General features: G+C 40.3%; 1 protein-coding gene across 1 annotated transcript in view; it reads right to left on the bottom strand.

The window, feature by feature from the left end:
* nlgn3a (neuroligin 3a) overlaps nucleotides 1-22,328 on the bottom strand; it is a 294,352-nt gene that overhangs the window by 169,389 nt on the left and 102,635 nt on the right. Inside the window, exons 2-3 of the mRNA XM_072270748.1 lie at nucleotides 6,997-7,732; nucleotides 2,997-3,056 (exon numbers count right to left, since the gene is read on the bottom strand). Of these exons, the coding sequence (XP_072126849.1) occupies nucleotides 2,997-3,056; nucleotides 6,997-7,489 (553 nt within the window). The 5' untranslated portion in view covers nucleotides 7,490-7,732. The remainder of the gene's footprint in view (nucleotides 1-2,996; nucleotides 3,057-6,996; nucleotides 7,733-22,328) is intronic.

Raw genomic sequence — 22,328 nt, forward strand, 5'->3', positions numbered from 1 at the left:
ATCATAACTGTACTCACACAATACAGTTATTTCAAAGGGATTTTCTTTTAGCATAAAATTATTTACAACTAGATTGAAAATATTCGTAATATTAATTTTAATAAACTGTAGTTCAGAATAAAGTTATTAACACTTGCATACATTGAATTACATAACTTAAATATTATCATCTGCTATAATTAACAGTGTAATCTGGGAGTCATAGAGCCTTACAGCATGTAAACAGCCCCGTTGGCCCTACTGGTCCATACCAAACAAGATTCCCGTCCAAGCTTGTCCCATTTGATTTTCCCATTTGATTTTCCCATGTTTGGCCATTTCCCTCTAAACCTTTCCTATCCATATTCCTGTTAATGCACCAGAGTCGACCACTTCTTCTGGCAGCTTAGTCTGACCACTCTCGGGATGCAAAAGTTGCTTCTCAGGCTCCTATTAAAGCATACCCTTTCACATTAAACCTATGACCTCTAGTTCTTAATTCCCTAACACTGGGAAACAGACTTTTCACATTCTCTTTATCTATGACTGCCATTATTTTATATAGCTCCATAACGATCACCTCTCATTTTCCTATTGTCCTTTGAAAAAAGTCCCAAACTGCTCAACCTCTCCCCGTAACTCAGTCGCTCGAGAACCAGCAACATCCTTGTACATGTCTTTCTGGATTAATGGCATCTTTCTTTTAACAGGGTGACCAAAACTGAACACAATATTTCAAATGCAGCCTTGCCAACATCTAAAGCTGAAACAGAGCACCTCAAATTCTATTCTCAATCTAAATTTCTTTCTGTGTCCAATAAAAAGTAAAGATGAGTTGTTGTAGATATGAACATTTCAGTGTGTTAGTCTAGCTGTCTCTGACACTGTATTTATAATATTGTGTATGCTAAGCAATGGCATTTTCCTTGTACCTTTAAAACTGTAAACAACCAATGGAGTGAAAAGATCATTGTACAGTAGAAAGAAAAGAATTACATTGATAATCAAAGGTAATTTTGAACTTAAGGGCTTTTAACATGGGATGGATTTTGCCAAAAAAGGGCTTACCAAAGCACTCAAAGGCACAGATGCATCCATCTCAATAATGAAGTGAAAGAGGTGGGATAATGAAAGAGGTATGGAGGGTTGTAGAAACATATGAATGACATGATAGGTAAGTGAGGATGGATAGTGACACAATGTGGTGGGGGAAAAGGAAAACAATGCAAAAGAAACTTTGTCACGCTGAGGAAGATGAACAGAATGAACAGATTAAATGTGTCCATCAGCTGTGTTGATGCAATAGAGGTCCAGGAGGACAGGAATAGATAACACACCATGGTTGCAACATCAGAACTACAGTTCCTCAGCTGTCTTGAGGTGTAAACCAGAATAATGTAAATTGAACATGAAATGGAGAAGATTTGAGTACAGAAGTGAGATGTATTTGAGCAAGGAGAGGTTAGGTTGATTTTTCTGATCAACGGCTGATAATAGTTGCATCAATGGAAAGGGAACGGGCAAAGGAAAAAAACCTGATTGCTCAATCACCTGACAATAAAAAAACAACTGCAGATGCTAGAAATCTGGAAATAACAACAAGAAAAATGTGGAAACGAGTCAGACAGTATTTGCGGAAAAAGACACAAATGTTTCAGGTTTGAGATCCTTTGTCAGAATTGAAATGTTATCTGTATTTCTCTTTCCACAACTGCTTCCTGACCTACTTTAATTTTCTTCCTGTGAATACATGCAAGAAAATTAACCTCAGGGTAGTATATTGCGATATGTACATACATAGGTAATATATTTACTTTGAACTTTGAAATGTTTCCAGCCTATTCTGCTTTTAATTCTCTATTTTCCCTACCTGACAAGGATACACACCCAGCTCCTGGCAATAGATACTAATGGGGAGAAGTTGATTACTTACTGCATTGCAGATGCAACACAGGCCTAAAGAAATAGCCAAATAATGATTACCATTTGATTCTTAGGCCTTTGATGTGAAACTAGTACTCAGGAATTTTTTACCAATGGTTTGTCAATTATATTCAAGGCAAGATCTGCCACCTGCAATGATGACATTAGCTCTCACCTTGATCTCTGGTAGAAAAGGATAAATGGCCGGCAGTAACTGCTTGCATTGCTGCTGAGACTGCAGTCACTTCTTTACTCCTGTTACCAGATAAGGTAACTGGAAAAGAGATTTACTCACCTTGAATGCTACAGTCTTCAGAGACTGCCCCCAAGAACCCAAGGTTCGGCATTACAGATTCTGAAAAGTTGGCAAGACCTCACATAGTCTTATTGATTAACCAATCGCAGACAAAATTTCTTAATTGATCTTCAGCACTAATTGGCTTTTCTCCTGAATCAATCTACTTGAGGCTCCATCAAGGTATTGGATATAGGTCCATTAAAATGTAGTCTTAATACCTAATCTAATTACTTCCTGAATTTCTGAATGCTTGAATCAAGAGAGTCAGAAACCGATCCCTAGGAATGCGTTTCCAGGTTTTTGCTGTAAGTGTGCTATTGTGTGCCTCTGTAACTCAATCTCCTCAAAAGCAATGGAACAGTGTTTTGGAAACTGAGCACAACTTGCTGCCATTACCACATAGCACATTTAGGACTAATAACTGGAGATGAAGTTCTGTGTGTATTTCTGTTATACTAAGCATAAAAATACTCAAATCCACATCTTCACAATGGTTAATCAAAACACTCTCTCTCTCTTTCTTGCTCTCTATAGATATTCCGGCTGCTTTCAGTGTGCTCATCAGATTCTCCAAAGGGCCATTCCCTGCTACATAATTGCAGCTGTCCTGCTGATAAGGTTAATGAACAAAATGCATGAAATCAGTGCAAAATGCATCAAACTCTCATCAAAAGGCATCCATACATGTTGAGTTTCTTGGTGTTTTCAATTGGATAACTGCAGTTTGATGTCGATGCTTGCTGCTTGCGTTGACAATGCATGCTCGCTCCTCCCCAGATACCAGGTTTCTACCTACCTCCTTTTCTACATATTTTCTTGTTGGGTTTTCTTGTGCATTCCTTCGATATTCTTTTTACTGTAAAATGAATAAAATACTACAAAATAACATGAGGCTCCATCAAACATAGGGGGAGCATGCAATCACAACCGCTTGACCCCTCTTTCAGACACATACACTTTCACACACACACACACAAACGTACGCACACGCACGCACTCACGCTTGTACAAGTACATGCGCGCGCGCACACACACACACACACACACACACACACACACACACACACACACACACACAGACGCCTTTGAGACCTGTTTTGCAGAAATATTCAACCATCCCAGGGCACAGCTGGCCCATGCTGTTGGAGCTGCCAATCCAGCACCACTCCGACCATAGAGTAGAGACAATTTAAATGAGCTCACAACACCACTCCATTTCTTCTACTCACGTGATGAGGTAGGTCAAATGTAAGCGTTTTAAAAAAAGAAATTCATGTATAAGCTGCTTCAGATAAAGAGAACTCACTTCTCAGATTTCCACATCTGAAAGAGTAAGCTCCTAATGTCCCCTAAAACGTCCAATGAAGGGACTTATCTGTAATGCTAATCTGACTTTTATCTTTTCCTTCCATGAATGGTTTGCTATGCATTTACACAATTTCTTGTTTTTAGTTCCGATTTCCACTGCTGAGTGGGTTTTCTCATCTAGTTCCTTGGGGAAGAACAGAACTGGTTGTTCAATCTTTACAAGATAGGTGCATTTATTATTTGCTCCACAGAAGGATGACAACTTTGGTAGTAACTCAAATAGAAGAAGCCTTTACAAATGGCTTTATGAAACTGCTTCATTAAAAGACCAAAGCAACTCTCCTTCTTCATTGGTTACATTGTGTGATAGACTCAAATATGTTGACTTACCAATTCTTATTTTGGTGGTAGGGTATGGGACTAAATTGTGTAGGATTGTTGCTGTCTTACAGTTACCTTGCAAAGGAAAATGATGACTAGAAATCTCAAAACTGATTTTTATCAATTAACTTATTCTCTTCTATATTCTGAGATAGGCAGAAGCCAGGTCAAGTTCTGTGTGACAGATTCAGAATCCACTTTTCTCCCAAACTCAGTGAGTACTTGCTGAGGTATAGTTCCTCAGTTGTTGGGTATTATCTAAAACCTCTTCCAAGAGCCATTTTTCAATTGTTGGCTTGCACAGGGTAAGAAATAATTTTGTTGGAGGTATATCACACCAGAATCCTCTTTCATGTCTGAATAGCCGCTAACCTTAACCAATGATAACGATGATTTAATCTACATCGGTGCTTTCTATTAGGGATGATCAGGAACTGGATCCTCACTGATTTTTCTCCTTTTATGGTTGAATAAATTGAAGGCAACTGTAATGTCCACACAACTGTCACTGTTGCTATAATTACATAGCAATTTAAACATGGTAATAGGCTGCTCTATTCAACCAGTCCAGGTAAATATTCATCATCATTCTAGATACACACCACTGAAATAGCCTGTCTCTACCTACTCTTCCCATCTATTTAATGTTCTAAATGTCTTTATTGGATACTTCAACAACTTTCATTGATTAGACAAAAGCAGCCCTGAGTTTTCTGCATTGAGCTATGACCAATTAACTTAGTAACTCTAAGGCTGTTCAGGGTTCTCGCACATGTGTGGTAGTGTACAAGTCTCTGACTTCCTCGCAGCTGTCTAATCTCCCTGCACTAGGAAGTCTGCATGCTGAAACTGCATTAATTCAGACTTCGTAGCTGGATGGGAGAGGGGCAGATTAAAATGATGTACAACTTGCAAAATTCCCTTTCTTTACAGATTTGATTTGTCTTTATTGCTTCAAATAATTTTAGCACTTTAACATTTTTGAAGATAAAAAATGCTAAAGCTTTGGTCAAATTAAAAAATGCTACAGGTTTTGGATGTTTGGAAATGCCAGCTACATCCACCAATGAATAATTTACACATCAAATAAGACGGTGATAATCTTGTTTAGATTTTAATGTTTTGCATTGTTTGTTCAGTCTGGGGACATAGGCTTGGTTGTCCATCAAAGCGGTTTTGTCAGTGTGGATTGTTGAGATCCTACCATGTGATTTGCAACTGGAAGATCCTTTGTGTAGTATGGGACTTCATTAACAAGGTCAGTGTCGGAATTGTGGGTATAGCTGCTGAGTGAAGATTCATATAAGGAGAGACCTAGTGGCTAGATGAATAGCAAGAAAAAGTTACTCCTGCTGCCAGAAAGGAATGGTCAAGTGTGCACTTCTTGCAATCTTAGTATCATATAGAAGTTTAGAAAAAAATTACTCCTGCTGCTGTAATCAAGTCATTGATCACAGAAGTGGTCACTGCTACCTCTTCCAATCTTGTGGAAAACTGTCCTTAACTAGTTCTTCATATTTCATTGTTTAAAAAAAAACTTAATCCAATTTTAAACCTCTTCTCTAATTCCATACTCCTCACATCCTTGTATATAATTATTAGATTGAAGATATTTATTCAAGTTGTCATCATTTACTTTCTTAATAGTCCCCTGCACTGCTGTTGCTAAAGGTTTTGAGGAAATCCATGGACATTTCTCACATACATTGAGATGTTAGTTATATCCTCAAAAATTGCCCTTGCAGTTTGTTGAGTGTGAGTCTTTTTCTGAAATACAGGCTAGCTGATTCTGGTAGTTTTATTGATTTTGATATTTTGTAATTTCAGGCTTAAAAATTCTAAATATTTCCACATTAATTATGCTAAGTTGTAAGTTCCTACATTAGTAGTCTTCCTTGATGCAATGGACATTCTCCAGTTCTCTGACAAACATGCAAGCAACACCCTGATGGATAAACCATCATCACATCCGTCTGTTCAGTAAGCAGTGGTTCCAGTTACCACATGTCATTTAATCCAACCTTAGCCCTGAAATTAATAGCCTTGGATGGATCCAAATGAAGTTTATGGCAGTATGGAAAAAGTGGTAAAACATCCATAGCACAAGTTGAAACAGTAATAAGGTATTATTGGGATGAATTGGATGAGAAATGGATATGTTATGCAGATGCACTGGAAATCATCCGAGTCTGGATAAAGTGGAATTAGATGAATTTAATATGTCAGAATAGCACTCGATCAGTGCTGATTTCATTCACACTGATCAGTAAGAAGTATTAGCAAGCTGCACCAATACCACTGAAACCTATGAGTGGCAGTTTATCCCAAATGAATACATTATAATAGTCACATTATATTTGGGAGAACATCCCTGGCCATAGTGGGGTATGTCTCTCAGCAAATATTTAGCACTGATCCCAAAACTTCAATAGGATAATTTTGCTGAAAATGTTTATAATATAAAACTGAGCATTACTGGGTTAGATCCCACAGTTAGATTGGCTGCCATTAGTCATGGAATATTCATAATAATTCATCATAAGTAACTTGCACTTATTGATGGATAATCTGTTTTGATTATTGGGTAATTGTTTTTAGAATCTTAGCAAATACACCATCTGACCCTTCATTTTACAAATCCAAAAGAGTGAATTGAAGTAAAAGCCAAATGACATTTCAGTCCTCTGGATGTGGGAGTGATCTTGCATCAGACATTCAGTCACAATCCAATCATGTCCTGGGAGAATATTTCTGCAATACTTCTTTGTAAGTCTTCCCTCCCACTTCTGCCCTCATATATTAAAGTGTGAATCACAAAATCTGAGGATTAATCCTGCGGACAATGCACCTGGCTTCAGATTTTCTGCGGTGACACTTAGCTTTTGGCTGTCAAACTGTGCCAAAGAAACAAAAGAGGAACCTTAACAATGCCAGAGATAGTAAGAAATGGAAAGATCAAGGCAAGGAGAAGCCCGACATGAGCCACATGACATCTGCATGCAGGAACAGGTAATACGGAATCACTTCATGCTAAACAGCAACACACAGACAAAATAACAACAAAGAACCAGACAAAAGAAGCATTGGTTTGTCCCCCACTGACTCACCATCCTCTGTGGGGACAAAGATGTTTAGATACAAGCAGTCTTCATTTTGATCCTGGATGTAAGTTGCAACTACATCCAAATTAGCCGTGAACCAGATTGGTAACATGATTTCCGGTACCATACCAAGAATGTTCTGTGGGCAGACAGGGGAAAAGTGAGTAACATTGCGTATCCCAGACCAGGAAGGTGGAGGTTCCGGTGGCTGAAACCGTTTCTCCCCAACAGGAGCAGCAGCATATGGAACTCCCAGGTACTGATCCACGGGCCCAAGAATCTCACTTGGCAAGGGAATTCGAATCCCCCGTAGTTTTCCATAATGCGTATTCACAGTTGGGTAATTGATTTGACCTTCCAACACTATGACCCTGATGGCAAAGCTAAATATCCAGAGAGCAACACTGCAATCTACATTTAAGCAAATGGCAGGTACACGTCGCAAAAGTGATGCAGGACAACTCCATCTTGAGTAAAGAAGCATTGTACACGATGACATCACCCGATCTTCACCAGGGTAAGTTCCAAAAGCCCTTGGTGCTGTTCTATACCAGTGATAAATCCAAAGCTCATAGGGAGGGAGCTTCTTCTATTTGCTGTTCTGCTAGCAATCCACAGGTGATAGATACAGCCAAGTAACCATACTGCAGCTTAATCACAGGGTTGTAGTTTCAGGTCTGAACAGTGCTCTTCTCATTCTCCAAATAATTCTCCACTTCCATTTCTGTTTTCAAGCCAATTCCTGTAATGAAGAGAAGCAAAATTGTGAGTATGGACACCAAGTTATCTTTAAAAGAGGACACGGGAAAAATGTCAAATGAGTAAACCTCACTAACTCCTTTGTCCAGGGGCGCCACTTTATTCATTGAAAGAACAAGGCAAGTTGTCCATCTGTCCTTGTATTTCAAACTGGAATACATGGAGAGCTTGTAAGCCATTACAAAAATTTCTCCTTCTATGCCCATGAAATTCATTGCGGAATCTCAGAACATTTAAGACCTGGCATGCGTCCCAAACCCATATTAGAAAATGGCAATTGATCTAGTTTGCTTTTAATTATTTTGAATATCTTGAGCATTGAGAAACTGCAAATAGAGCACAAAGACAAAAGAGAATATGTGGCCTCTATGAGACTTGGCAGCAAGTTACTACTTTATCTTGGATGGGTAAATTGGGCAAGGTCACTTCTAATTCCCATCATTTCAGTATGATCAATAGGGTTTGTAGAACAATAAATAATGATTCATTCACATGCAGCAAGGCCCCATGACTTTTCAAGCAACACACACAAAATGCCGGAGAAACTTAGCAGGCCAGGAAGCATGTATGGAAATGAATAAACAGTATAAGGCAGAGTAAGAAGGTAGGGAGAGGGGAGGAAGAAATACAAAGTGGTAGGTGATAGGTGAAACTGGGAGGGGGAAGGGATGAAGTAAAGAACTGGGAAATTGATTGGTGAAAGAGATAAAGGGCTGGAGAAGGGGGAATCTGATAGGAAAGGGTAGGAGACCACGGAAGAAAGAGAAGGAGGAGGAGCACCAGAGAGAGGTGATGGGCAGGTAAGGAGATAAGGTAAGAGAGGAAAACAGGAATGGGGAATGGTGAAGGGGGGAGGTGGGGTACAATTACTGGAAGTTTGAGAAATCGATACTCATGCCATTAGGTTGGAGGATACCCAGACTATTGCAAACTATTTAAAATGCAATGTACCACTAAAAATGTAAAAATTTGAACTAGCATGTTGAAATTGAAATGGAAACATAATTGAAATGGAAGCTGGTCCATAGTACAAAAATACTTAAACTGATGCAGGAAATTGCAACAGAAATACCAATATTTTTGATGTGGATGGGAATTAGAAATATATTTGTAATGACATGAATAGAAATGTGATTTATTTTCATCTAACTTTCCAAAGTCAGAATATTATCTGAATTAAACATAGGTACTGATGGAGATTTGGATATGTGATGAAAGTAGAACGTTACATATGGCTGAAGTTAAGTAGATGGAGAGAATTAATGGGAGGGTTGCCTCTGTTTGCACTCTGACTGGACAGCATGTAACTTGTGTCAAACTATCATCAAATATGCTAACTAGATACTGTATAAAGGCTACAAGTATCCTTGCAGCAGACACCACTGTTCTGCATGAGAGTCTCTGAGGACCAGGACTTTGCATAGATTGTTACCAACAGATAGCTATACCACTTCCTTCTTCAAATTATTATGCCTTGTTAAGCATTAGCAGTATATTTCTGTGCCTGTTTAAGCAGTTCCAGTGAAAGGATGATAAGCTATTGTTTTATATCTAGAACTTGAATTTATAGTTATAACCAATAAATCTGACAAAATACCCACAAAGACTTATTTGGGAAAATCTTTGGTTTCACAAACTAAATTGTGTCTCAGCATTAAACATCAATAATGGAGTACTGACACTTTCAAAATGTGCATATGGACCCCTGATCAATCTCTTCTAAGGATGTAATAGTCATTGGCCCAGCAGTAGTGACATATAGTGTTCAGAAAAATGAAAAGACAGCCTGAGCAGCAGGGCAATGTCATTTATTAATCTGTCTGGGCAATGGCACAACTGGGGATCATTCTTCATTCATTTCTACCTGCCATCTAACTTGACACTAATTTTCTTTTTTTGCTTTCCTTTCCTATTCACCTTTCTTTGTCTTCGAATCCTTAAAACACATTACATCTGTTGAACAGTCATCACTTCCCCTGCGTTAAATCTGACATTATTGTTCTCCTGTCGCCAGAGATGCTGCTTGACATATTAAGAAATTTTTGTTTAAATATTTGTCCAGTCTAAAGATGGAACTGCGTGAGTGACAGTGGCTGTGAGGGAGTTTGAAAATCTGGCTGAATGGTGCCACAGCGACAACGTCTCACTCAATGTCAGCAAATCCAAAGAGATGATCATTGACCACAGGAGGAGGAGATCGAAGGTCCATGAGCCAGTGCTCATCAAGGGATCAGAGGCAGAAAGGGTCAGCAACTTTAAATTCTTGGCATTATCACTTCAGAGGATCAGTCGGGGTGCAGCATGTAACTGCCATTACGAATTAGCCAAAAGGCAGTGGCCTAATGTTCTTAGAAGTTTGCACAGATTTGGTAGGTCATCTAAAATATTGACAAACTTCTATAGATACGCAGTGGAGAGTATACTGACTAGATGCACCAATACTTGGCATGGAAGCACCAATGTCCCTGAATGGAAAAACCTACAAAAATTGTGAATACAGCTAGTCCATCACAAGTAAAGTCCTCCCCACCATTGAACACATTTACAATGAGTGTCTTCACAGGAAAGTAGCATCCATCATTAAAGATTGCCACCAGCCAAGCCATGCTCTCTTCTCACTGCTACCATCAGGAAGGTACAGGAACTTCAAGTCCCATGCCAGCAAGTTCAGGAACAGTTATTACCCCTTAACCATCAGGCTCTTGAACCAGAGAGGATAACTTCACTCATCCCAACAGTGAACTGATTCTGAAATCTATAGATTAACTCTTAAGGGTTCTATTTATTGCTTATTTATTTATTGACTTATTTATTCTTTTTTTGTATTTGTAGTTTGTTCTCTTTTGCACATTGGCTGTTTGCTCATCTTTCTTGCATTGGTTTACCATTAATTCCATTGTGTTTCTTTGTATTTACTGTGAATGCCGGCACGAAAATGAATCTCAGGGTAGTATACGGTGACATATACGTACTTAGATAATAAATTTATTTTGAACTTTAAACTTTGAGCTTTTAACACTTTTCAGCCAACCTCTTTGTTAATAACAATTCTTATTTCAAGCACTTCAAACACATAAGATCAAAAATACAAAAAAAAAGTAAAGACAGCTGTGCTTAAAGATGATGCTCTGATCACTTGTGATAACTGTTTCCATTACGCATGATAAATACATAGCATTGCCCGGATTTTTGCAGCCCAATTTGGCACTGTTGGTGTCAAATTAGTGCTGCACAAGATTTGTTCTCTTCGGCTGTCTACTCTGTATACAACCAGCATACACATGAGGTGCAAATCTTCCTTTGTTCTCCAGTTTGCCACATAATGTGACTAACAGTATAAACTGCCCCCATGATTCATGATTGAAATTGAATGCCAATTGTCATCCATAACAACAGAGGAAATTGGTACCATCCAGGAATACTTAGCTGCTGATGATTCAGGGACAAATTAAGGCTAACACACTTGGAGAATGTCCTATTTTTTAAAGAGTTCCCCAGGATCCTTTGAAAGCACTTGCATGAGCAGATAAAGCACTGATCATCAAAAATTCAGTGGCATAGACTTCACCCTCTCTTGCATCCACTAAACATACTGTATTATTCAGTCATATACAGCTGTTAAATTCCATGTAAAATTGCTTCTGTTGATATCAATTTCAGAAGCAAAATTAAACACATTTTTAGCATAGAGAACAAGCATTCACCTCATCATGTTCATCAGTACACATCAGATGAACAAATGAGTTATTTTAAATCATAGCATCACAAAATTTAACCATGAAATGATTGGCTTTTCATAAAAAATGCATCTGGTTCCTTAAAATCCTTCAGAAAAGGAACTTGCTATCCTACCTAGTCTGGCCAATGTGAGGCTCCAAACCCACCATTGTGGTTGACTTTTAAATGCTTTCTCAGGTCAGGACAACTAACAATAAACTTCAGTATCATTATCAACACCCTTCTAACCCAATAGATACATATGTCTTTGCAGTGATTTGGTACAGTGAAAGATTCAAATGAAATGATCTGGAGTCAGATGTAAGAATGGTACAACTGAGCCATGACTGACACGTATCTGTAATTTTCTGAAAGAAGATCAAGTCATTACAAAGCTGGATCTCTTGGGGCAGCAATAAGTACGGAGAACAAAATAATATGATGGCTCTTTCAACGCTCAGGTCCACAAAGATTAATCCCTCCACTGAAAAAGTCTAAGGAAACACTGCAACTGTGAGAAATTTTGAACTATCCTTATTTGGAGAGTTTCTGCTGCAAATTCTTTCAGAGCTGTCACACACACCAAAGGGCGACTGCTTCTTCTAAACAAATTCATTCAGGTACAAGCAGTGCAGTCTTCAACTGAACCATTTTCAGAAGTACACCCTCTGCCACTACACCCAGTGCTGGAACAAAACTTTAAAACTCAGCAATGTCCTTCTGTTAAATAGTAGGCCTCTTCAATATAGTTTCCCAGGTTCTTTATTGAGATAAAAAGCATAAAATGTTGGAAATACTCAACAGGTCAGTCAAAGGATCTTTGACCCGATACATAGCTGCTCGTCCAACAGATGCAGCTTGACCTGCTGAGTACTTCAGCATTTTTTAAATTTTTTTATTTAGATTTCCAGCTTCTGTGGTGTTTTTGATTTTTACTTGTTCATGAAAACACTTTTCTTTCTACATCACTGACCTGGCATCTTATGCTCCCACTCTTCAACGCCGCTTTCATCAATTACCTCAAATAATGTCCTCTATCTGCCATAGCCCCTATGTTGTCACTGACTGAGAAGAGAAAGTGTTATACATATGGAGGAATTGGAAGAATGGCAATGCTAATTTATGTACTTAACTTCATATCAAATTGTTGACTGTTGAAGAGTTCAGCTGGAATTTGTGCCACCCACAGTGCCATGAAATGACACAATGATGTGACAATGATTTGTGGATGGAACGATAAAACTTCCCATGATATAAAGATGAAATTAAAAAAAGATGGGAGCCTTTTGTATATTTTGAAGTAGAGAAAGAAGAGTTACACTTATTGAGTTTTCTACTTAATCATAGTGCTTTTGTCAGGTCCTTTGGTAAGTTGGTTTACTATTGTCACCTGTACCAAGGTACAGTGATTATTTTGTTAAACAGTGCACTTTGCTAGTACAAGGTAAAACAAGAATCATGTCTTACAGTTACAGTTACACTTAAGAGGCATCTGGCAGGTACTTCAATGAGAAAAGCTTAGGAGGATATGGGATTAATGTAGGCAAGTGAGATTAGTATAGATAAAAACAATGGTTGGCATAGACATATTGACCAAAAGGCTTTTTTTTACTCCATATGGTTCAATGAACTATCCAGCTACGACCCACACGTTATACTTCTAAAATACAATGAATTTAATTCTGGCAGGCACTGTATTAATGAAGATTCCTTTTCACAAAAGTAACTGTGTCCATAATATAACCATGAAAAGTCATGGTTGAGCGATAGAGCTATAAGATAAATTAGGGCTTTTAACCTCAGTACATCATATTTATGATTCCTCCAATTGAAAAAAGTCCTGCCGGCTGATCATGATACACTCCTGCTTTTATGGACACACCTACAGGGAAACCATCAACCACTTAAGCACATCTTGACAATTCTATTGAAGAAGAATGATGGCAATCAGACCCTTCATGTCTCAGGGGCTAGGACATTATTTTTCTATCTAAATAGAATCTAACGTCCAAAATACAGATCCTACAACAATGCAAGTGTTTTAGTCTCAGAAAGCAGGAGAGAACTTCACACCTGCTTATTCCACCAAGCACATTTCAATCCACATTATCAAATTTAAAGGATAGATAATTCATATCCATGATCTTTCAGATTCAGATACGATTATGTTGGATCAGAGTCACTGAATTAGGATGCCCACTATCTAATTTACTGATCATTAATACTAGTTCTGGGAATCAGGAACTACCATAAAAAGCTACAATAAAGAAGTCCATGAAGAGAGGGTGATAAATCATGTACTTTGACTGACACTTTTTCTGTCAGAATCCTATGTGTAGCAATATGAGAAACATAAAATTGATAAATAATTGTTAATAATAAATGTTCTACCAGTCTGTTGCTGGCAGTACAATCTTCTATATGGTGGTGTGCTGGGGCAAAGGCATCAAGATGGATGATGCCAACAGGCTAAATAAACTGATTAGAAAGGCTGCCTCTGTTATAGGAGTCAAACTGGACACACTGAGGTTGTAGTAGAACAGAGGACCTTACGGAAAATCCTGGCAGTTCTGGACAATGTTTCTCACACTCTACATGCCATCTTTGCTGAACAAAGGAGCACTTTTAGTAATAGACTAAGGCAACTGCACTGCTCCAAAGAGTGCTGTATCAGGTCATTCTTACCCTCGGCCATTAGGTTCTATAAGGAGTCAACCTATAGCTGGGGAAGTGATGACCCCCCTCCTGTTAGATTGACTGAGGTAACTTATTTTTTATTCTTTCTACTTCTCTTCTAATATTTATATCTGTGCACTTGTAATGCTATTGTGACACTGTAATTTCCTTTGAGATTAATAAAGTATCTATCTACCTATCTGTCAAACTTCTCCCAAAGTTACACACAGTTGTTTTATAGCAGATTATAGGAGGAGCAGCTGAGTTTATAACTATGAGGTTATATTATTAATGGCTGACTCCTGGACGTTGAACACCCTGTAATTAATGGGACCATTGTGGATGTTAGGTATGTTGATATGCTGATTTATTATGTATCGTGGTGATGGTTACACTCGTTCCTGAAATCATGTTTGCTTGACCTTTGTCAGTGATCAAGCAGGAATAGCAGACTCGTGATAAAAAATTTCCATCAAGCATGGTCAGTTTAGTTAACAGATGACATTTGTACCAACGCTCCCCTCACCTGCAGGTTACAGACAGAGTCTCCGGAGATTAATTGCAGCTGCTGACAGCAAAATCCTTCACAACTGAGCAGGAAGGGGTGTTATAGACTGGTAAAGATAGGATTTGAGAAAGTAGCTGGGATACTGGAAGGTAGTTTTAAGACTGAAACCCAACCTCAATCATGAGCTCAGGAGGAAAGCAGTGAAAACAGATTTAAAAAGGGTCCCACAAAAATTGGGTAAAATCTTTACCCATCAATTGAAAGGAAAGAGCATCTATGTAAGTTATTGGTTGTGCTCTGACAAGAAATTAATTTTGTTTTGTGACCACTGGAAAGCCATAGCTTTTCCTTTTTTGAAGATGTAATATTTGACTGCTTTAGTATTGACACAGCAAGGTGGTAAATAGACGATGTAACCCCCTTGTGCTCAGCAAGAATATCAAGAGCCACTTTCAGCCATTTTAAAATACCTTTGAAATCAGAATCAGATTATGACAATTTGGGAGAAGACAAAACCATTCATGGACAGAACCTCATAGTTACAAATGACTGGAGCAAAGACATACATTGTAGAATGGGAAAATTTCAGAATGTCCATTTTAGTAGACTTGTTATAAAAATATCTAAAAGATGACTGGGTTTTTTGCGATTTACAGGTCATAAATATAATCAGGATCACAGCAGATATGAAAAACAAATAAAATAATCTTTAAGGGTTATTAATATGCCCTCAAAGCATCGACTTGCTCTGCTACAGTGGTTGCATTCCACAAAGATTAATTTTAGAATTAAAGGAATCAGACATGCCAAAGATCATTTCCAGAAGCAAATTGGGTCCAATAGACACACACTCGATTTGGAGCAATTCAGTTACTTGTGAGGTAAAAATAGGAAAGCAATCAGAGAACAGATTGAAGTGAATTTATACAAGGTGCACACAAAAGTTCAACTGGAAAGCAGGTAAATGGAAGAGGCAAGGAAATAAGAGATACACATTAATAAAAACTAAAGTAACTATATAAGAAAATGAAGAGCTGATGGAGAAAAAAGGAATGTAATTTCATAAACACAAAATACTCTGCAGATGCTGGGGTGAAAGCAACACTCACAACCGGTGCTCCCGGTGCGGCCTCGCCTACATCGTTGAAACCCGATACAGAATGGGGCACTGCTTCGTCGAACACCTCCGCTCCATCCGTCACAACAGACAGGATCTCCCGGTTACCACCCACTTCAACTCTGCTTCACATTCCCATTTGGATATGTCCATACATGGTCTCCTCTACTGCCATGATGAGGCTAAACTCAGGTTGGAGGGGCAACACCTCATGTACCGTCTGGGTAGTCTCCAGCCCCTTGGTATGAACATAGAATTCTCCAGCTTCCCGTAATTCCCTCCCCTTCCCTTCCCCTATGCCAGTTTCACTCTGTCCCCTCCCCCAGCTGCCTACTATCTCCTTCATGGTTCCACCTCCTTCTATTACCCATTGTGCTTTCCTCTATTCCTTCTTCACCTTTCCAGCCCATCACCTCCCTGCCTCCCTTCCCCCAGCCCTTTATCTTTCCCCTTACTGGTTTTTCACCTGGAACCTACCAGCCTTCTCCTTCCCACCCTCCCCCCACCTTCTCTATAGGGCCTCTACCCCTTCCCTCTTCAGTCCTGATGAAGGGTCTCGGGCTGAAACGTTGACTGATCGTTTCCACGGATGCTGCTCGACCTGCTGATTTCCTCCAGCGTGTTGTGAGGAGTGTAATTTGTTTTTGATTGGAAGATTGCCCAACGTTCTCCATGCTTAATAGATCAATTAAAAGATAAATAGGCTGCTTGTCAACCAACAGACCTGAAACAATAGTTTTATAGAAGTCTAGGAACTATCATAGACTGAATTAAATAGGAAAAATGTTATTAAGAATTGTTCAATCATAGGGAGATATAGCACAGAAATGGGTTCTCAGTTCACTTCTCCATGTCAACCATCAAATACTGTGTCCGGTCTCACCGATGTTGAGGAGGCACATATCCCTGCAAGCATAAGTGCTACACCTGTCCCTACACCTCCTCTCTTACCATTATTCAGGGCTATCGCAGAGACAACAACCGTCTCAACTTCACTCTCTCCTTTTCCAACCTCACTCCCTCTGAACGCACTGCCCTCCACTCCTCTGCACTAATCCCAACCTCACCATCAAACCTGCAGACAAAGGTGGTGCCGTAGTAGTCTGGCAGACAGACCTCTACCTCACTGAGGCCAAACGGTAGCTCTCTGACACCTCCTCTTACTTACCCCTGGAACAGGACCCCAGCAAAAAACATCAAACCATTGTCTCCCATACCATCACCACCCTTATCAACTCCGGAGACCTTCCATCCTCAGCCACAAAACTCATAATTCCCACACCCCGCACTGCTCGGTTTTACCTCCTCCACAAGATCCACAAGCCTGACTGTCCCAGTAGACCTATAGTTTCTGCCTGCTCCTGCCCCACCAAACTTGTATCTGCCTTCCTGGACTCCATTTTGTCACCCATAGTTCAGTCCCTCCCCACCTACATCCAGGATACATCCTATGCCCTCCACCTCTTCAATAACTTCCAGTGCCCCGGTCCCGACCGCTTCACTTTCACTATGGATGTCCAGTCCCTATACACCTCCGTCCCCCATCAAGAAGGCTTCAAAGCCCTCCGCTACTTTCTGGACAATAGACCTCACCAGTTCCCCACCACCACCACCCTCCTCCAGTTGGTGGAACTGGTTCTCATGCTTAATAACTTCTCTTTTGGCTCTTCCCACTTTCTTCAGACCAAGGGTGTAGCTATGGGCACTTGCATGGGCCCCAGCTATGCCTGCCTCTTCGTTGGTTATGTGGAACAGTCTGTGCTCCAAACCTATACTGGCACTGCTCCGCAACTTTTCCTTCGCTACATTGACAACTACATTAGTGCTGCTTCCTGCACCCATGCTGAGCTCATCAATTTCATCGACTTTGCTTCTAACTTCCATCCAGCCCTCAAATTCACTTGGTCTATCTCGGACACTTCACTCCCCTTTCTCGATCTCTCAGTCTCCATCTCTGGAGACAGACTGTCCACTGACATCTTTTATAAGCCCACTGACTCTCATAACTACCTCGACTATACCTCTTCCCACCCTGCCACATGCAAAAATGCTATTCCCAATTCCCAGTTCCTCCGTCTCTGCCACATCTGCTCCCAGGATGAGGCTTTCCATTCCAGGACACCTCAAATGTCCTCTTTCTTTAAGGATCGTGGTTTCCCATCTGCCATCATCAATGATGCCCTCACCCCATCCTCCTGTCACCACAACAAGGACAGAGTTCCCCTTGTCCTCACCTACCACTCCACCAGCCTCTGGATCCAGCGCATTATCCTCTGCAGCTTCCGCCACCTTCAACAGGACCCCACCACTAAGAACATCTTTCCCTCTCTACCCCGCTTCGCTTTCCACAGGGATTGTTCCCTCCACGACTCCCTGGTCCACGCGTCCCTCCCCACGGATCTCCCACCCAGCACTTATCCCTGCTAGCGTAAGTGCTACACCTGTCCCTACACCTCCTCTCCCACCACTATTCAGGGCCCCAAACAGTCCTTCCAGGTGAGGCAACACTTCACTTGTGAGTCTGTTGGGGTCATCTATTGCATCCAGTGCTCCCGGTACGGCCTCCTCTACATCGGTGAAACCCGATGGAGGTTGGGGGACCGCTTCGTCGAGCACCTCCACTCCATCCGCCACAACAGACAGGATCTCCCAGTTGCCACCCATTCAACTCTGCTTCACATTCCCATTCGGATATGTCCATACATGGCCTCCTCTACTGCCATGATGAGGCCAAACTCAGGTTGGAGGAGCAACACCTCATATACTGTTCGGGTAGTCTCCTGACCCTTGGTATGAACATTGGATTCTCCAACTTCCGGTAATTCCCTCCCCCTCCCTTCTCCCAATCCAGTTTTACTTTGTCCCCTCCTCCAGCTGCCTATCACCTCCCTCTTGGTTCTGCCTCCTTCTACTACCCATCGTGCTTTCCCCTATTCCTTCTTCACCTTTCCTGCCTATCACCTTCCTGCTTCCCCTCTCCCACCCCTTGATCTTCACCCTTACTGGTTTTCACCTGGAACCTACCAGCCTTCTCCTTCCCACCCTCCCCCACCTTCTTTATAGGGCGCCCGCCCCCTCCCTCTTCAGTCCTGACAAAGAGTCTCGGCCCGAAACGTTGACTGTTCGTTTCCATGTATGCTGCCCGACCTGCTGAGTTCCTCCAGTGTGTTGTGTGTGTTGCTTTGACCCCAGCGTCTGCAGAGTATTTTGTGTTTACTATTCATTCTTCTAATGCTGTTAGTGCTTTTGGCCCTCTCTTTTAACCCCTACATACATAAAATAGCACTAAGCAGGAGACTGCAGAAGCACATGGTGGAAGACATAGGGAATATAGTCCGACTTCCATCAACAAGTTGACCGGCAACAATTGAACTGAAGTCTAGAGTGAGAGTAGATAGTACCCTATGCTTACAGCCATTCTTTTTTGCAAATATATCAAATAATTCTGTATAACTAAATGCCAGTGGTATACTGACATTCTTCCATGTATTCATAAATACTCTACAAGGTAATTCAGACTGCAATGGGTTTCAGTCAGAATTATTTTGCTTCATTGGAACCCTGGAGTAAGATAAATAGAGTTTGAGTTAGAACCCCTCAAAGTATATTGCTACTGATCTCAATAAACATTCTCAAGGCTGTCTCAGTTTAGGAATTGAGGCTGCCCCATCTGTTGCGAGGAATTTTCCTCATGGGAATGATGAAAGTAGATGTTTCTAGAATCAGAGAAAAAGCGGATCAAAGTCAGGCAGAACTGTGTATTTAAAATTCTAAATATTAACATTTGTCTGAAAATGAGCACAAAATCAGTCATTCAGTCACCATGTGTTCCATTAGATTTTCTTTGGATGTGCAGGAAGGGGAGTAGGCATTTTTTACACTCAATATTTGAATGCATTTCGTCCAGCAGTCCAGTGTTCAGCTACTCCAGCATTCTATGTTTTAATCGCATTAACAGCAGGACATACTGTATACAATAAGTATTTTAGCAAAATTTGTTATTTAAATACAAATGGACTTATCAAGATAATGCAATCATGTTTCACTTTCATAACTCTTCAGATGTGGCTGTTGGCCAGAAAGAAGCCACAAAATGACTACTAATTCAATACACAACTTGCAAAATATATAGTAATTCATAACAAAAATCTTGGATTAAATTCTAAGTGTCTTATCATGTTTTGTAACTCCAAAAAATTAAATTAATTGAAAGCAAAAAGACGGGAGCCCAGGAGAACTTGTCTTAGTTTTCACATTTTACACTTTAAGTGAGGGATGCATATCATGTGGTAGGGTGATGATGTGTGCCCTCTATGTACTTTTACAGATAACTCATAATGCATTATGTAAAGAACAAAGGATGATCAACCAAACAATATAATTACAATATTACAGAAACGTTAAATATACAACACTCCTACTATTCAGACCTAAAAACTTAATCACTGTGGAGGATTTCTTACACTGGTGGGATAACGTCTTTCCTGACAAAGGAGGTCACTGCTTGGCAGGTGAGACTTGTGGCTGTGAAAACAACCTCAGGTTCTGGGGCCTCTCTGTGGTAGCTGCAGGAGTTGACCCTGAGGCTACTGAAAGTGGTTCTGACAGCTCTGGACACTTTTCTTCTCCTTTTTCTTCTTTTGAGGATGTGCATCTTGATTTTGGGAGGATCCACTTAGATCACTGGAGTATTCTCTAATTAATCCTTCTATTGCTCCCTTTATGATCTGATCTCTCTTCTTGGTTTCCTCATCTACATCATCTGACAAATCTTCTGTTTTTGTATCCCCATCGACTCCTTTCTTTTTGGACTTCCGTTCATCCGTGGTTTTGGTCTTTGCATTTACTTCTACAAGCTGCTTTTTGTCTCCCACTTGAAGTTCATGCAATAACTTTAATGCACGCAGAGTAGATTCTGGATCTCCATACTCAAAAACTGAATGTTTGCAACTGACCTGAAGATCCTTGAACTCACTTCCAGCTTAAAACCAAGTCACAGTTTGCAAGTACCTGTCTGGTTAACACATCAGGAGCTTTCTCAGATATTTTGTTTACAAAAGCTGCTCTGTTCAGTGTTGTGGTAGTTAAACATTATTCCTTTGCCACTCAGTTAGCCATTCCCACAAGGGAAGAGGTCACATATTGTACAAACAGCATTATCAATAACGTTCATTTGAATATCTGGCATGTTGGCCTCCTGGTATGTGCTCTGCACTATCCCTCAATATCAAACACATCAGAAGTGGTTGATCGTCGATGACTTGGTACTACAGACCAAGTGACATCCGGAGACTAATCAACCTAAACTGCCTATCCTAGTTTGCTAACCATGAGACAGGAGTTGAGAATTGGTCAGGGTTGCTAGGCAACACCTTCAAGCTATAACCTAAATTGGATACATTACAATAATCCCACTGGGGAAGTGCACGGAGATAAAGACACAGCTGAGAGATCAGAGAAGTCAGTCAAACTCTCAGGGAGAGAAAAGAAGTCAATTGGAGTCCAAAAAAATAAAATAATAAACCAAACAAACAGGAAAATGGAGCTAATACCTACAATACCCACATCCACTCACCTAATAAAGCCCCCGAGACATTTGATGTCTCTAAACCAGAGGACTGAGAGATGGCTCAGACATTTTGAGAGATTTAGGAGCAAGGGATCTCACTCAGGCTTCAGAAGAGCATCAAGGATGCGTACTGATATACTGCAAGGGTGACAAAGTAGATGACATCTTTGGACTGACAGATACTCAAAGAAGGAGTACCAACGAGTGCAGGACAAACTCAAAGAATATTGCACAAGAAAGTGAATTATGATATATGGGAGGGCAAAGTTCAACTCCAGAAAACAGGAGCCAGGCGAAAGCGCCAATGACTTCATCACAGCATTATATGCCCTGTCAGATAACTGTGCATATGGAAATCTGAGAGATGAGCTCATTAGAGGCAGGGTTGTTGTTGAGGTACTAGACACCAAATAGTCACAGAGATATCAGTTGCAGGCAAATCTCACACTAAAGAAAGGTATTACTATGGTCAGGCAGAGTGAAAGTGTCCTTCTGCACCAGGCAGAACTCAGGCACGAAAACAATGCTGAGGTAAAGCTAGAAACTGTACAAAAAGGTACAAACAAGGTGCAGTCAGAAACACCACAGGAAGAGATAACAGTGGAGCTCAGCTCAAATAAAACAAACGAAAACAAAGAGCAGGTAAAATGTCCAACTGCAGGAGATGTAGCAGGTCTCTATTCCACATCAAAGGGCTCTGTCCAGCAAAAGAAGTGAAACCCCACCAATGCAACAGAGTTGGCCATTGTAAAAACCATTTTCACTCAAAAACAGTTCTTCAGGAGGCCAAAGAAGATCTTGATTCAGACAAAGATAAAGCTTTCCTTGGGGCTCTAGATTCAAATAGATAAGGCTGGTGTACTATGGTTCAGATGCAAAATGAGGCAGTGATGTTCATAATGGACACTGGGCCAGATGTCACAGCCATCCATGAAAATGTGTTAAAAATGGTGAAGGAGACAGGCCTTACGCTAAACCCAACAAAGAATGTG

The sequence above is a fragment of the Mobula birostris genome, chromosome 10, assembly GCF_030028105.1.
Source record: "Mobula birostris isolate sMobBir1 chromosome 10, sMobBir1.hap1, whole genome shotgun sequence".
In the NCBI taxonomy this organism is placed as follows: Eukaryota; Metazoa; Chordata; class Chondrichthyes; order Myliobatiformes; family Myliobatidae; genus Mobula; species Mobula birostris.